General features: G+C 34.0%; 1 protein-coding gene across 2 annotated transcripts; it reads left to right on the top strand.

The window, feature by feature from the left end:
* The first annotated feature begins 8,899 nt into the window (after positions 1-8,899).
* LOC134254825 (uncharacterized) lies at positions 8,900-16,836 on the top strand. Of its 2 annotated transcripts, none has more exons than XM_062737357.1 (7): positions 8,900-8,990; positions 11,761-12,921; positions 13,434-13,682; positions 14,231-14,313; positions 14,536-14,731; positions 15,354-15,462; positions 15,782-16,836. In XM_062737357.1, exons 1-7 carry the CDS (start codon positions 8,966-8,968, stop codon positions 16,671-16,673), a joined length of 2,715 nt encoding a protein of 904 aa, XP_062593341.1. In that variant the 5' UTR covers positions 8,900-8,965; the 3' UTR covers positions 16,674-16,836. The 2 variants fall into 2 exon arrangements, with proteins under 2 accessions (XP_062593341.1, XP_062593340.1); XM_062737356.1 differs by having other exon boundaries at positions 15,351-15,462.
* The last annotated feature ends 513 nt before the right edge of the window (positions 16,837-17,349 follow it).

Raw genomic sequence — 17,349 nt, 5'->3', positions numbered from 1 at the left:
ACCCCGACCACCATTTTCACGGAAATTAGTTTTTTTTTTTAGTTCGAACAACTTTACGTTTTTTACTGGGAGTGTTTGTTGTTGTTTTGTTATATGGGAATATATAGAGAAAAATTATTTCAATAATTTTATTTTCTGAACAACTGCAGGACCACAACATATTATTATGCTAGAATCTCCAGAAAGTTGGGATTTATTTTATTTTTTCAAAATGGCACTAAAAAAGTTGGTCACAATCCACAAAAAGAAATCAAGATATTCAAATAAATCAAAGTTCCTTTCCTTTTAAAACAACTGGCCACAATTTCCTATATGCAGGTACTCACAAGATAGCACAAAGACTATTTGAGATTCAAAGTTTTACATAGAATTATATATCATTTTTACTTTATACGAAACCTTTTCCCGAAGTAATCGGACTGTGTACACTTATTCATACATGTTATGTACATGTATTAATAATCAAGCCGAAGGGAATCGGTTTTCTCAGATTATTGTTGTGGCTAACATTGGGTAAATTTGGGTATCGAATGAGTGTGGAAACCATATCAAATAAAATGAATGTGAGTACGATATTAAACCTTAAAAGTGTGAGGGGTAATATGTCATACAACTCATCAACATACCTGGTATGTTATGATGTCTAAAAATCACAACCCATTCTCGATTTCTTTATTTTACGTAAGATCTATATATTTTTAAGACATCTTCATTGATTTTCCATCAACATGTATACCATATAAAGTCGATAGTTTCATTAACATAGTTTGAGATTTTTATTGTGACCAATTATTCCAAATATTTGTCTACTTTATATTTTTTTATGGTTAGAATTGCTAAATATTAAAAAAATATATTGAAAATTTTTGAACGATTGAAAAATTGGATATAAGGAAAAATAATAAAATTACTGTTTTTTTCCCAAAACTCAGCACTATCAATTTTATTAAAAATAATAAAATTACTGTTTTTTTCCCAAAACTCAGCACTATCAATTTTATTAGATTTATGCCCATATACATAAATGGAATATTGATTGCTAATGATTGGAAAATTTTTAATAGCGTCATAAACTTGTGCAAAAAAATGTTGAAATAACTAGACCAATATAAAATGACAGCACAACCGCGTAATATCTTTGAACATCAAAGAATATATTTGAGGTACGTAATTTCTATTCCCCATATAGAAGTTAGAAACAGCGATAATTATGATTGCAATCAAGACAATCGGAGTTACCGCGCTTAGGCTCAATGCACCCCAGTGCCTTACGAGATCCACCGCCACGAACAATAATGATTCCCCAGTATTTATATCCATTTTGTGGATGAAGAAAACCGGTTTTGATCAACGCCACCTTAATATCTAAAATTATTTAACACATTTAACGAAGGAAGTGTGAAATCAAAGCGGCCTAAAAAGATTATTACTTAACTTTTATACTCCCGTGATCGAAGATTCGAGGATATATAGTTTTTTGCTTTGTCTGTTTGTTTGTTTGCAAAAACTTCAACCTTGTCAATAATATCGATGATTGGAGCTAGGGCTTTCGTAATTTGATGTGTATTCCTTGTGACAAGACCATTCTTTGGATCCCAAAATATTAGACCATTTAATTTGAGCTTGACCTTAATGCTTTAAGGATATCCGATCCTCAGCCAGGAAGGATAACTCCAAAAATACATATTTAATTTGAAATGCATCAAAATGAAGCTTGAAAATGATTTTTTTCATGCAACAATTTTAATTATATTCATCTTTATAAGATTCAAGGTTTTTGGAAGTCTTAGAAAAGGTCTTATAAAAGTTGACATTTGTACCCTATATAAGGAAAAAAAAAATAATACAGTTTTAGAGAAATAAGATTTTCTTGAATCCAGCCTTATATACCAATGATTATTAGCATGATATGAAATAAGAAGTGATTTATGGTGTCTTGCAATGATAGCAAAGGCCTTTTACACTATGTATTATAGAATACATGACGGAAATAGAAGACAAAAAATACCAAATAAGCATAAAAAGCATGACAATTTCTCTGAATGCCTGGATACCTATCGTTTTTTAACCTAAAATATATTTGTTGATCAATTTGCAATTAAAAAATGCAAAGCTAATATTCCTATTCGCTTTTTCTGCAAAAATATTGGAGATTTGATGATTTTCCCTATATAATATGATTAAATTTAATCTTGAACTTTAAAGAAACACTGTGGATAAATTTACATAACTTTGTGGATTCAGAGATACTTTTATGAGTACTTTTGATTACTTAACTGCTAATTTTATAAACCTGAGGATCGGACTACCTTAACCGCTTTTGCAAGTTTTTAACAAAATTCATCCTAGAATATAACGCGTGAAAATTTGTAGCTAGAATTTCAATGCTTTACATGTGTATCCCTTGTGACAAGTCTGTTCTTTGGGTTTTAAAACACTTTTGACCTTGACTTTGGAGTTTTAACCTTGGCCACAGGTTTTAAATGGTATGAGACAGGGCATTTTTAGTTCAATGTGCATTTCTGACAAGACTGTAGGTAACAACAATTTATAGCTTGACCCTCGAGTTTGACACATTTTCTGAATTTGCCGCTTGGTTATGACGTTACGTGACTCAGCAGATGACAGGGTCGCAGAAGCAGGGATCCAGACAAGGACAGGAAGAAAGTGGTCAGCGAAAACATCAGTGGATCAAGCAGAGCGTATGCTATATTCACGAGACATCATTGAAAACACAAGCACTCGGCGACTCGGTGTGGGAATTTTACACTTCCAGCAGTGGTCAAATGCATCAGCATCAGAGAGGCGCACCATGGTTCAGGCTGAAGTAAGGCGCACTGAGGAAGATCAACGGAATGCAAAATCAACAGAAATTCGAAAACAGGGGCCTGAATGAAGTGTGACCTACCGGAGCGGGAATTAACCTGGGCAGAACTTTGGAGGAAGGACCAGTTTAGAATCTCATTCCTGTTGGTGTATGACTTACTCTTATCTCCTTTTAAACTTGCAACATTGGTGGCAAGCCGAAGACTCTAGCTGCAAGCTGTGTGGAAAGAGAGGGACAATGACGCATATCCTTTCGGGATGCCAAGTTGCGCTGACCCAGGGAAGATATAGATGGCGACTTGACAAAGTCCTGCGGGTGTTGGCTGATGTTTTGGAGGTGAAGAGAGAAGAGATCAGCAGACAAGAAACAAAGACAGATAGAATTTGTGAGACAGGGTGAAGCAATGGCTGATACAAGAGCAGCAAGGCCGACATTCGTGAAAAAATTCTTGAAGAGTTGGAAATAGGCATGCATCATTTGGACAATGTGTACATTGTAAGGCAATATTTGTGAGAGAAAAATTTTAACACTGAAAAAAAACCCCGATTTTATCATTATCTCAGTGGGATGCACCAGTTCAGTTGAATGTTGGCTATATCTTTTCTATATTTTTGTGTAATATGTTTTTAAATACAATTTTGGGTTAATTTTTCAATAACTAGTTTTGAATGAATTTAGTTCTTATGTGTTGAATTCATTAACTAGGTAAGGGGACTACGATCATCAGTGGCGGATTTAAAGGGGGGCGCACCCGGCGCGCCCCCCCCCCCCTAAAATTGTCAAAATTAAAGTTAATCACAGTTTCGTCTAGAAAATGTAAATATCAATTTTTACCCTACAAAATCTCTAGATTCTGAAACCTTATCATCGACGAGGCGCCATCAATTAATCACCATCCGAAAGATTATATTTACTTTACTTAATTACGATCCTGTTTTTTTGTTGAAAAACGTCTTTTTCCGAACCCCTAATTACCCTTATGTGAAAAATTGAAATATTATTGCACATCTTCAAACTCTCTCAATAACTTTTTTCAAAATATGAGTTGGCTACTGTGATAAATAAAGGGGAAAAAAACATTTTTTCCGACTTGTACACTTCAAATACAATATTCAAATGGTGAATTTATTCAAGCGTAAAAAGTAAACTTCTGAAATATTAATTCACATCTAAAGGACGTTCTCAATTTCAATCCAAAATATGAATGGTCTACAATGTAAAAAAAAATTGGGATGAGTTCACGAAACCAGAATTTAAAACTTTTTTATATATATTCAAGACGCCATCAACCATATTCCAAAAGAAGAATTGACTGGTGCTAAAAATGTAAGAGTAGTCTGGGGAGAAAGTGTGACTGACGGACGGACCGGGATTACACCAAGATACATGTCATTGTACATGTACTGATATACTTGTATCCGAACTTTTTTGAGAAAGGTGTAATAAGACACCACGCAAAATAAACCAAGTAAACACAGTTTGTCCTTTGACCACCGCAAAATTAATCTTAACGCATGGAAATCGCAAAAAATTCCCAGTAAAATTACTTTTTAGTTAAAATTAAAAGACACACTGATTTGAATTCAGTACGTTTGTCCTCAGCTTATGGTCTTGGGTTCATGATTCTTCTCTTGATGAGAACGATAGCGGTATCTTGAAAGACATCGACATTTCTTGCCAAAAGTACTTTTTAATTTTGCTAATCGGAATAAAATATTTAAATGGAGAAAAATGTTTATTTTCATTTAAATTTTTCTATTTTGACTATATTTTTAAAAAAATATTCATACGGTTTTCTTCTCTGCTGTTTTAATGTCCTATATGAAATTTTTTACGGAGGTGAAGATGTCACCTAGTTATCAGGGGAAGTGCCAAAATTATTATCTTTGCAAAGCGTTAAAGATCCTAGAAATGTGAGTTCTTTATCGTACATACGACTATTTTAAGGTATTATACTATATAAGGACCCTTGACTGTCCCTTTTTTGGCCGTGCACATGGCGAAGGAAGGTAAATTTATGGCACGCCAAATTCACAAAAATGAGATAAATCTAGTTTCACAATTGATAAACTAGGTTTATCGACTGTAAACTATAGTTAACGATTCGTTAAGTATAGTTAACGATTCGTTAAGTATAGTTAACGATTCGTTAAGTATAGTTTTCATCTGTAAAACTATATTTAACGGTCGTTAACTATAGTTTACGAATGCTAATCTAAGTTTATCTGTCTGAATAAAGCGTTAACAATAGATTTTGTTGATAAACATAGATTCACGTTTGTAAACTATAGTTTACAATCGTAAACTATAGTTAAGAGTTGTTAATTATAGTTTCACAAATTGTGAAACTATATTTATCAGATCGTTAACTATAGTTAACGGTTTGTAAACTATAGTTTACAAATCGTGAAACTGTATTTATCAGATAATCTATGTTTTGCAATCGCAACTGATTGTTTTCGGTGTTAAGTATAGTTTACGGTTGTGAAACATAGATTATTGCGTTAACTATGGTTTACAGATGTGAAATATAGATTAACGTTGTTAACTATAGTTTACGGTTTGTAAACTATAGTTTACAACCGATAAACCTAGTTTATCGATTGTGAAACTATGATTATCTCATTTTTGTGAATTTGGCGTGCCATATAAATAATATATGTTTAATATTAACATCTTAGATTTGAGGCCCCGTGGGGATCCGGGTTAGAATAGGTCCTTAGTACCCCCTTGCTTGTCGTAAAAGGCGACTAAATGGGGCGGTCCTTCGGATGAGACCGCATAAACCGAGGCCCCGTGTCACAGCAGGTGTGGCACGATAAAGATCCCTCCCTGCTCAAAGGCCGTAAGTGCCGAGCAAAGGCCTAAATTTGCAGCCCTTCACCGGCAATGGTGACGTCTCCATATCAGTGAAATATTCTGGAGAGGGACGTTAAACAGTATTCAATCAATCAATCAATCTTTGATTTGAGGCGCACCGGGAATGAGAATCGAACATGGCCCCCATATTACGAAGTGAGTACTATACCGTTAAAACTACCGCGACCAGTAATATTGTGAAGTAAAGAGGGATATAAGCAAAAAATATTATCAAGCCTTTCAGAAAATCTATATTCACTTCTTTTCATTTTCAATTCGCAATAAAACGCCTTTAGTAAACGTGCTTTCTGTGATTGATGTTGTTCATCTTTATTTTGCTTTTAAAAAGTACGCCTTTTTAGACGGAGGCTTAGCCTCCGCTCTATTGGTACCGCTCAGCTGCGGCGGAAGGGAATTTGCGATCGTCATCTAGCGGCTAATCACGTTAACTTTGATAAGCTTGGTCCCCCGGCTCATTCTTTCCAAGGCAGGAGTACATGAAGCAAAACAGGGACAGTAACTAGGCCTTTGATAAACTGTTCCTGATATCGGATATGTGCTGTATACAGATAGGTGATCAGTAATGTTTAGAGTCCGCTGCTGACACACTCATTGGCTGATAAAAACACTCGCTGACATAGAATTTAAATTGTCGGGGAAACCAAAACAGATCACCGAGTGCAGTTCTCTGCATCTGCTTTTCATGCAATTAATCAAATTCGGTCACAATATTTTACACATACAATACATAATTCTTTTTTTTCTCATGGACCTATAATTATCTCACACCTTTCACCTCACCTGGGGAATTTTAATTAGTTTGCGAAGGTCCTATCACATTAATACCCTACATTACCTAGATAGAAGAAATCTGCTTCATTGTTTCATTGAAACTGATATAATTTAAATGTTCACTCATTGACTCAGCAAAGAGCTGCGGCTTGTCTGTTTATAGCTCTGCTGCATCCTTTTTTTTTTTAGAATTCCTTATCACATGTTTCAGAAGTTAGATGGGACAAAGTGACCCACATGTTTCTATGTTTACATGACCAAAACCAAAACAGTGGCTTGAATCTTACTTTGTGCAACATGGTATAAATTTAGTAATATTATGGCTAACCTGTGCAAAAAAGGATATGCAATAAAACACTGTTGTCATGGAATCTGCAATATATCAAATATTTTAAAAAAAATATATGCAAGGAGTTCAATTTGTTAATTTCAAACCTTGGAGAGATATTGAAAAAGTGTCAAGGATGGGCGAATGCTTGTAAACGGTTCATTGGCGGATCCAAGGAAGGGGGGGGGTCCGGGAATTGGAAGCCCTCTTTATTTTCTGACTAATGGAGAGAGAGAGAATGAAACGTTTTCTGAGAATAAATAAAAATACATATATTTGTACGTCTAACTTATGTATTGAATAGATATATTCTCACACATTAATTTTCTTCCACTCACTTTTCTTTCAAATGATATGATTAAAACGGTTCTATATTATATGAACCGTTTTAGTCATATCATTTGAAGGAACTAACATGCAACTCTTTGTTTTAAACCCAAACTGCATCCACCACGGATTTTTTTTTTCAAACTCCAAAAGAAAATTCTTTGTACTCTTTGAAAATGCTGCAAATTCATTCAATTTTAATTAAGGCTTCAGTAGGTTTTTTTTTAATTTTTTCTTTAAATTCGGACTGGGGGACCAAAGAAATAAATGGACGTAAACAAATATTATTTACCGAAACCTAAGATCTTCCATACGTGTGTGTGAATCCTTGCTTGAAAGTGTGTAAGGGGGGGTATATGGACAGTACAACCCTGGAACCCCTCTTTCAAAAGTGGAAGGATCTGCCTCTGAAACGGGAATGATTTTCAACGAAAATGGGTATTATCCGTAAAATCGCGTATAATACTGGATATTAGGGTATCGTTGAATCCACAATATCTAGTCAAGGCGGTGTAATCACTTTATTAAACTTGAACAATGGGGTGGCATATTTTGCGGGATCAACTTTCACCTAGATGCAAATGTTTCTAAAGATATCACCAGTCAAGTAAGAATTTGGAAGTCAGGATTAATGTGCACTGGACAACAAATACCCATAGAGCTTAGTACATTTCAAGATCTGCACCCAAACAGGTGTTTGTTCTGCTTGATGTTTTTCATAATGTTGGAAATATTTGGATCTTCTGTATGTTCATACCCAACACAACAGAAATATTAATTAAAATTTGAATGTGCATGTAGATCTATGCATTGTATCTTGTATCTCTAAAAGAGTTAGAGATACTAAACACTTTTTGGCTTTCTCACATTTCAGGAAGCTCTTACCACGAGTCACTAAAGAATTGAAATTGATATAGTTTATTGCAATTAGATTGGTTTGTCCTTTTGATGAAAAATAGGAATTCAGTAAATTACATAATTAAACATTAGACCACGGTAACATAAAAGAAGAAGATGTGTTTGTGAAACACTGTTGCCCCCCCCCTATATATCTCTTATCATTCAAAAGTCATGGCCAAGGTTAAAGTTTTTTCATCAGTATAAAATATCGAAGGTCAAGGTCAAAAGGTCAGGTTTGTTAATATCCAATGAAAAGTCTTTCCACAAAAAAAGATATATGAAGTAATAATGTCCTGGTATCTACTTTTCAAAAGATATGGCCAACTACCCTTAGGCAAATGTTGGGGTCAGAATATGAATAAAAAATTCCCAAAGAGACAAACAATCATGTTCATTCCAGGCCTCCGTCTATCAGTACTTTCAGTACTTTGATTTACCTTTTGGGAGAGCGTTAAAACGCCTTACTACGTGGCATTATTATTTACCTTTTGAAGGCGTACCGTTCTGCTTTCTAACTTGCACTCCGTAGTATAGCGCCTCTCTAATGTTCAAGTAGTTTTATCTTAATAACCTTTCGTAGTTTCAGGTCAGAAAGCATGCGCACATTACATAATATTAATAAATAGCACTTGGAATAGAAACTAAAAGCATGCTTTACGAATATTTACATCCAATTAATCGCTTAAATCACATACTACTAACACAACATTTAAAAGAAAATATGAAAGATTTTTAAAACAAAGACCCACAACTAAACAAGAATCATTAGAATTCATATAATACTCGATATCTTCCGCCTCATGCAGCCATTTTGAAAAAAAAAGATTTGTTTGTTCAAGAAAACATGGACGCGGCAGACCTCCGAGTTTGTACGAATGATGGTATGTGCTCATCATTTCCCCTAAAATTATGTTGTTTATGGATGACTGTTCATGGATATCAGCAAATTAATTATTGGTAAATATCAAATATTTTAAAAAGGAAGTGAATTCAAATGAATTCAGATGAAATGAACCATCTGTTTGACGTGCCAGAAGGATTTTTTTGTTACTCTATGACCTGTCGATACCGTCTTACAACTTACAGTAGGACACTAGTAGCTGGTTAGATAAATTTCTAATAGTCTAACTCTATTTAGTTTAGGAAAGTACATTTAATAATATTATATTGCCGACCTTGGTCAGAAGTGTTTTTTTTTTTAAATTTAATTCAACAATGTAGTTTTTGTTTGTATTTGTCTGTAAGGCAGCATTTGCAAACTTGGTTTTAATTCCCCATTTTATTATCAAACAATAACCCTGAGTTCCCTTCCAAAAGATGGAAATCAAGATCAGTCTTCAGAGTACATTAATTTAATATTCCAGTCAATGGAAATGAGTTTGATATTCTGTACCAGTATTGTATATGCACTAGTATTCCAAAACTCCATTATGTGATAAAAATCTTACTTTTAGGCATATCAATTGCAGCTAGTTCTAGGAAATGTTCAGCCTAGCTTCTCAAAAATATTAACTGCTGTTAAAGAAAAAAAATCAGATGTTTTGTTTATAATAACAAATTCAAGATATGGTGTAAACCAAAAGTCGCCTCTAAAAATAACTCAAAAGGAATTCTGGAGAAATTTTAAACCATAAATCTTCTTAAACATGAAAAAAGCATCAAGACATATAATTTTTCCTATGCTTTATTCAACAATTTCTTGCGATAAATAAAAGTGCAGCATTTTGAACAATCACTACCATAATAAAAAATGAATCTCGACAATTTTTGAACAATCACTACCATAATAGAAAAAAATGAAGCTCTACAATTTTTGAACAATCGCTACCATAATAAAAAAAATGAAGCTCGACAATTTTTGTATCGTGCGATTCGTCATCTACAAAATCTAAAAAAATATTCTGATACTATAAAAAGTACTCTAAACCTGATATTGAAAGAATGCTGGGGTTTCGCATTGACAATATCAACGTTGTTTTAAGAGACCATGTCTCCCAACAATCTGATGAAAGTCCGATGAGCACTAATTGTGTTTCGTTTATAAGCCAACCTGATTTTATTTTCCCTTCAAAATTTTTTCATGAAAAAAGCAAACTCTTGCGATGACCATTCAAATCAACGTTTATATAATCGACAATATCTTTATCAATTAAAAATTGTTACTTTTATTCATATGTCGCCAATAAAAATACCAGTGTCAGAGCCGTTAATAAAAGACACTACAGAGTATGTTACGTCTGTTTCATACTTGGATATTTTACTGAATATAAACAACTTTGAGGGACCTACTGTAATAACTAAAGTGTTTAACAAACAGGATCCAGGATCATGAAACACTGACAGACAGACCTAAAACAAATTTACTGTCTCCTGCATATTATATAGATTTTTTATTTATTGAATTAATCTCTGATTTTGCAAATATCAACACTTAAGTAAAACAGCTTGTTGATTTTGGCCAGTTTGACTTCAACAACATGCATTCATGTACAACAGAAAGATATTGACTTAATATGTTTCAAGATCCCGGGGCCTGGATGGAATATTTTAACATCACTTGTAAAAATACCGATTTGATACGCAAGACCATCCTATGAAAACGATCCTTCGTCTTTTGCAAAGTGTATCGTTTTCAGGCTTTTAGATATATGACACTATCCATTGCACTGAATTGTTATATTGCAATTACAGGAAAGCTTAATATATCTAAATAAAATAAATGCTTAATCTAAGAAATTATTTCATTGTCTGTTTACATTTTACAATGCCAACATTTGATATTTTATCAATGCAGGAAGTTTACAAAATATTTACCCACATTATAAAATGGTAAAGTGCATCAAAATTAATCAATTTATTACATAGTGTATAATTGATTTTATATTGTTAACGTCCCTCTCGAGAATTTTTCACGCATAATGGAAACGGCACCACTTGCCAGTGGAGAGCTGCAAATTTTTGTCCTATACTTGGCACTTAGGGCCATTGAGCTGGGAGTGTTCTTTTTCGTACCAGCACCTATACTGCGACACGGGACCTCGATTTATACGGTCTCATCCGAAGGATCGGTCTCTACGTCCCACAATGGGATTCGAACCGGCGTGTAACGATCCACTCCTTACTTCGCGACTTGAGAGCAGACACTCTAGCCACTGCGCCACGCGCGGGCGACCACATAGTATTTGAATTATTTTGCATCAAGTACGATTACTGTATCAAAACATCTGGTTAAATATTTTTTTGATTTTAAAGTGATTGAAATAAATCTTACACTTTTAGTACAGAAAGGTTAAATTCACTGTGCTGTTGCTCATTCATTACAGATTAAAAAATTCATTTGTAATTTTGATATACGTTTATTAATTCAAAAATTATATTATTCCTTGCCAAAAAATATATATATCCTTGATATGTGCAATGTAAAAAGTAGCAAATCTTCACGACTGAATTTTGCAGAAAATACCTGAATGCATTCTAAGATAAAGAAATTACTCAGTCAACGAACAACACTCTAATGCAAATAATACGAGCAATAGAGAAAAACTTGATAAAAAGCCCTCATGTTAATACAGGTAAAGCTTTTACAAGTAGTGATGTATGTAACAAAGAAATGGTCTTAATTAAACACAAAATACAATCCTTTTGATTTATTCAATAAAATATGTTCAAAATGAAACAAAGAATATACTTGATATGTTTGATAACTGGCCATTTCCTTCAATTTCAGAAATACGCATTTCTTCAACAAAAATGGAAGAAGAGTCATGTTTAGTCTGTAAATTGGACTTTGGACTCATCGAAAGGAAGCCATACATTTTGTTTTGTTGTGCAAAAACTATATGTAGCCATTGCTTGTTTAAATTTTTTGAAAATGAAGAAATTGACAAAAGGTGTCCAAACTGTAGAAAAGATTTGCCCGAAGCTCTAGAAAATTTTAATTTAAACGAAATCATCATTGAGGCATTGAAATTTGAACAATTCGGAGAGGTGAGCTGTGAGCAGTGTACAGAAGGCAATGTCCAGAGAGCAGTGAAAATGTGCAAGGAGTGCGGATTGATATGCAGAAAATGTTTAAGTTGTCACGATCACATGAAAATCTTCCGCGGTCATAATTTAAGCCCCATACCGCTGAATAAATGGTCAGACAATCTACAAATGGCCTTTAGAGCCCCTTTGTTTTGTGAAAAGCACGACCAGAAACTTGAATCTTTCTGTAGGCATTGCGGGGTAGCTGCTTGCCAAGAATGTCTTGAAATTTCTCATATTGATTGTCGACCCATGATTTATCCAATAGATGATGAATTCACGAATGTAGTACAATCTCTTAGAGATGATTTGCATCAGATCGATTTAAATAAAATAAAATCCTGCAAAAAATTAAAGGAAACACAAGAACGCCAGCTAATGGATACAGATAGGGAAATACAAGCCTTAAAGGAGCAGTGTCTGAGTACATTGAACAATAATTTTGACGCAGTGAGAAAAGGATTCCAGCTCAAAATGCAAAAATTTGTAGAAAGTAGCAATAATACAATGAAGCAATTGGAAAAGCTGAAAAATCGCCACGCAGATCTGTTAAATTTTCTAGAAAGGGCGCCATCACTGCACAACAAAGGCGGATTTTTGCAATTTACAAAAAAAGTAAAAGATAGCATTCAGCATCTGAGCAAAAATTTGGAGGAGGTAGACAAGATTGAAGTAATTGACTACCTTAGCCTGACAAAAGACATTTTCAGAGAATTACAATTAGCAGTTGGCGAGGACTCGTCAGTTGATTTTGCGTTAGATGTTGCTGAGAGCGACAATTCTTATCCTTCAATTTTAAACATTTTGAAGGAATACCGTCACTCAAAAAGAGGGAAGGAAACAGGCATTCATACAGTGGGAAGTAAGTAGACTACGTTATACAATTAATGAATAGTCATTGAATTTTAGGAGGAGAACCATTATTTTTAAGTGCTGTAAGGCAAAGTTAAAATAACGAACAGATATTGATCAAAAGTTCTTTCAAACAATTCAAATTCGTGAAAAGAGCATAAGGCACTGTCTCTTGGAAACCCGAAAGGTTGGATCAGATGCCCTAGATGAGTAAACATCCCCTGTCGACCGGTCACAACAGCCGTGAGCCTTTTGTATCTGTATATAGACGGAGTAATCCGTTATCAAATTTAGTATAAAACCATGGTCTGACAATACTGTTATATGACATGTTAGGTCTAAAACATGGAAATGTAGAAGCTTAATTACATTGATAAATTAACTGAAGATAACGATAATTATGAGGAAGCGGGATAATTGTGTAGTGCGCAAATTAAAACAATGATTCTTAATGAAACATTAGGTTTGATGCATGTCTTCTTTATAAATTATCTGAGTGACAATAATATTTTGTTTCTACAGTGTTTTCTGGACAACATCCTCTTTATCGTGTGACGTTTGGACTGGACACGTTTCCACGGTTCGAATATCATTTGGAACTGGTCCAAAAACTAATTGACCATGAAGAATCAGTGGACAGTGAAGTTATTACACCTGATCTACATGAAGCTCTTCCTGCTGCAATTTTGGTCGCTGGAAGGGTTACAACAGACAACTTAGAACTTCTGAAACCTCTGAATGCTGATAAAGTTGATGAAAACGAATTCCCATGTAAGACTGATAAGATTATTTTTATGCCACCGAAATCGAAGGTTCGCGATATACATATCTATAGTTTTTGCTCTGTCAGTCTTTCTTTCTGTGTGACAAGATCTTTATTTGGGTACCACCAAGTTTGACCTCTCGATCTCGGAGTTTGACTCAATTTAAAAGAAAATCAAACTTTAACATTTGCCATACCTTTTCAACAGTTGGTGCTAAATGTTTTTGACCTTGACCTTAGACCTACCTTTAAAAACTTTAACGTTTGAACAGTTTGTATTAGGGCTTTCATAATTCACATATGTATTCCTTGTGATAAGACCAACAATATTGACTTTTGACCTTGACCTTATATTTTGACTTGCATTTGAAAAACCTCAATCTTCGCCATAAGCAGCCACATGGGGGCATCAGTATTTCAGGAACATATCTTGTTTTAAATCAATGTGGGAGCCCCAATATATTATCACCTTAGTCATTTAAAATGAAATTATTCAAGATAAAACTTTTAGATACTTGCTTTTTGGCTATAATTAAATTATATCTTTCCGTTACAGTGTCAGAGGGACTGAGTCATGCTACATTGATTTATTTTATTGGTTTCGATGGTGCAGAAAACAGAAACCAAAGTGTAGCACAGGTATTTAAAAAAAACGAATATTCTCTCTAAAACATCCGTATTTGCCTTATCTGAGCAATAAACTTGAATCAAATGTTAATTGAGAAATAAGTATTTAGTATTTTGGTTTTTTGACCTGATCAAGCAATTGGTTTGTAAGATGTTAAATCCGAAAACAGTAAAAAAGTAAACAATCGAAGAGAAAATCATTTTACATAATTTTTTTTATCTATTTCTTAATAGGAAGAAATTATCAAAAGCTCAAAATGGTGTGTGTTCGTAACATCGGAGTCTGAATTAGGAGAGGATTACTCGAGGCTAAAGGAAGACGGGTGTTTCTCGGTTGTTTCCTATGAAGCAGATGCAATATGGGATAATCTGACTTCAGCACTAGAGCTTTCTCTAATAGAGTATCTTAACAAAAAGAGGAAAGGACAAGGTATTGGAACGGCCGAATCTGGCCCCTTATTTGGTGTAAAATTCAGAACGATGTTTAAATTGTGAAAGATTGTAGTTAAGAACTTTGATAGAACGCTTGTTTTGAAACCAGCACTAATTTTGATTCAAAGCTTACATGGAAGCCACTAGAGGGTACAGAAGTATGACATTTTCTCGAATTTTCTCAATTTTGCTGATTTTTTTCAAACTTGGGATACTTCTTTGGGAAACATAGAGCACAAGCTTGCCTATCTGAGATTTTTTATACATAAGATGCATCTGAAATTACTCAAATTAACGTATAAAATATACATGTATAGATTTGGTAGATAGGCAAGTTTGTGCTCTATATTTTTTGAAACAAAATGTGTTGTAAAAAGAGCAATTTGCAGTAGAATGAGAAAATTGGGAAAATGACATATTTTATGACCTTCCTGTAACATCCGTGTATCCCATAAGTTAGAACTAGTATTCATTTTGTGACAGGGATGACACAGGTTTTAATAATTAACTAGTTCTGTTGTATCATTCTAAAAGACATCCGAAAACAGGGGCCAAGAAGAAGTCTTAACCCATCTTGCCCTTTTCAAATCGAAAACTGAATTCGTTTTTTTTTCTAGCAGATAGTGAAGCCATAATTACACGAATGCAAAAATGCTCGTCCTTTCCTGTGGTTAAGGCTGGGCAAAAGTCAAGAGAAATTCCAAAGGAAATTAGTATCATCTTGGAAAGGTACCTACCTCTCTCAATCTCTCCCCTCTTGAAAAAATATATGCTTTTAAATCAGTAAGACTGCATACTTTGAAGAATACATACTAGTATACTAAAGTATTTGAAGAGGATTTTCCAACCTTTGTTACCTTCTGATTAAAACCAATTTAAATTTAAAATGTCATTGCCAATAATAAACTTGTTGTATATTCTGAATCAAGGTCAAGCCATGGAACAAAAAGATGAAACAATTTAATCTAAAGTTTTTGCACTTGCTATTCCATGAAAATGTAAACTTATAGAAACTTATAGTAGCTTATAATTTTTATAATTCTTGCAGGTTTAAAAAACACATTGTCAAATATGGCTTTCATTTTGAAGATTTTCGAGTGATTGTGGATGACTGTTACGAATCTGATATAAAAAATGAATTTGAAAAAGTGACTTCAACAGATTTTTGTAAAATTGTTGTAATATCTGAACAAAATTTAAAAGAGGAAATCAAACCTTTTGCCATCTCCCAAGCTCAGGGGATGAAACTGTATCCCTCACTGTCCGAGCACAATTATGGGACTCTCGGCTGCCTAGCAATACTGAACAAGGAAAAGGTGGTTGCATTATCATGCAGACATGTGTGCATAGAGAACAATACGGTATATATAGAAAATGAATCAGGTGAGCGAATAGCTGTAGGAAAGTGTCTTCATAATCCAAAAGGAGAAATTCAAACAATTCAAAGCGATCTAGCAATTGTAGAAGTAGATGAAGATGTAGAAAAGTCTTTTCCCAGTAAAGGACTCCTGAATCACAAGAAAAAACCAACAAAAGCTGAGGTATCTCCTCTAGACAACAGTCTGAAGTTCATTGACGACATCGTTCATAAGCTAGGTGCATCATCAAAATGGACACAAGGTAAAATTGTGTCCTCTGAAATCATCGGCAATGTACACGGTATTATCGCAGTGAAGGGGATGAATGATGAAGAGTTCGGTAAACCGGGGGACTCTGGCTCCATAGTGTTTCGAGAATCGTTCAGTACGAGGGAGAGAAAGCTGGAAGTCATAGCTGTACTTACCGCTGGTAGATACGAGGCCAGATCTGACTCAGTGGAGGAAGAGAAAGAAGAAAAACAGAAGTTAAATCTGGTCGTATGCTCGCCTTTTAAAAATGCTTTTGACATTTTAAAGAGAAATGACCCATCTTTGGAATCCATCACTTTTTTCAATGATTGACGTCTGTCATGAAATACTATGTTGTTCACAAAAAAGTACAAGTAAAACCTATTATTTTAGACTAATGATGCCTCTAAATAGAATAGTGTAGGTATGTTAATGCTTTCAAACTATTTAACTATTTAAAATATGTTTGAATAAAACTTGGAACAATTCACAGAAAGTTACTGTTTGTATGTGTACCAGTCATACCCCTGAAATGATTTGACAGAGGTGTTCTGGGAACCAATTCGACCCAAATTTATCGCCAGGGTAAAAATGAAAAATGTAAAACTTCACTGCATATTAAATGTTACTAAGATTTGAATCTAAGTATTTGATTTTGTAAAAATTATAAGTAAATTCATTGTTCTATATATTAATTTCGAGTAAAAAGAAGAAAGATAAATTTCACTCATAATAAGTTGCCATCAACAGACGCCATACAGAAAAAGTCGATTACCCCTCCCGCTTTTCAGATTTATAAAAATTCAAACTCGTTTTTTTTTGATTACCTATATATTAATTTCAGAATTGTATAATTGTGACAAACTCGAAAATAGAATTGTATAATTGTGAGTATCTTCTGCTGATGTAAAAATACATATGTAGATCAAGGAAGAAGATTGTGTGGCAGACAGAGCAGGATAACAGCAATAGCGCTGCCTTTCTTCAGAAAGTTCGGGCATGGTTAAAA

This window comes from Saccostrea cucullata, unplaced genomic scaffold, assembly GCF_032062105.1.
Source record: "Saccostrea cucullata isolate Sc308-1 unplaced genomic scaffold, CSIRO_AGI_Scuc_v1 ctg75, whole genome shotgun sequence".
NCBI lineage: Eukaryota > Metazoa > Mollusca > Bivalvia > Ostreida > Ostreidae > Saccostrea > Saccostrea cuccullata.
The sequence above is the reverse complement of the archived record's forward strand: the minus strand, read 5'-3'. Positions and strand labels throughout refer to the sequence as shown.

Bases quoted from the DNA above. Each gene is read 5' to 3' on its own strand.
- LOC134254825 (XM_062737356.1), top strand. From the start codon at position 8,966: ATGGATATCAGCAAATTAATTATTG. The intron at 12,922-13,433 runs GTAAGTAGACTA...TTGTTTCTACAG, and splicing joins AGGCATTCATACAGTGGGAA to TGTTTTCTGGACAACATCCT. The intron at 14,314-14,535 runs GTATTTAAAAAA...ATTTCTTAATAG, and splicing joins GAAACCAAAGTGTAGCACAG to GAAGAAATTATCAAAAGCTC.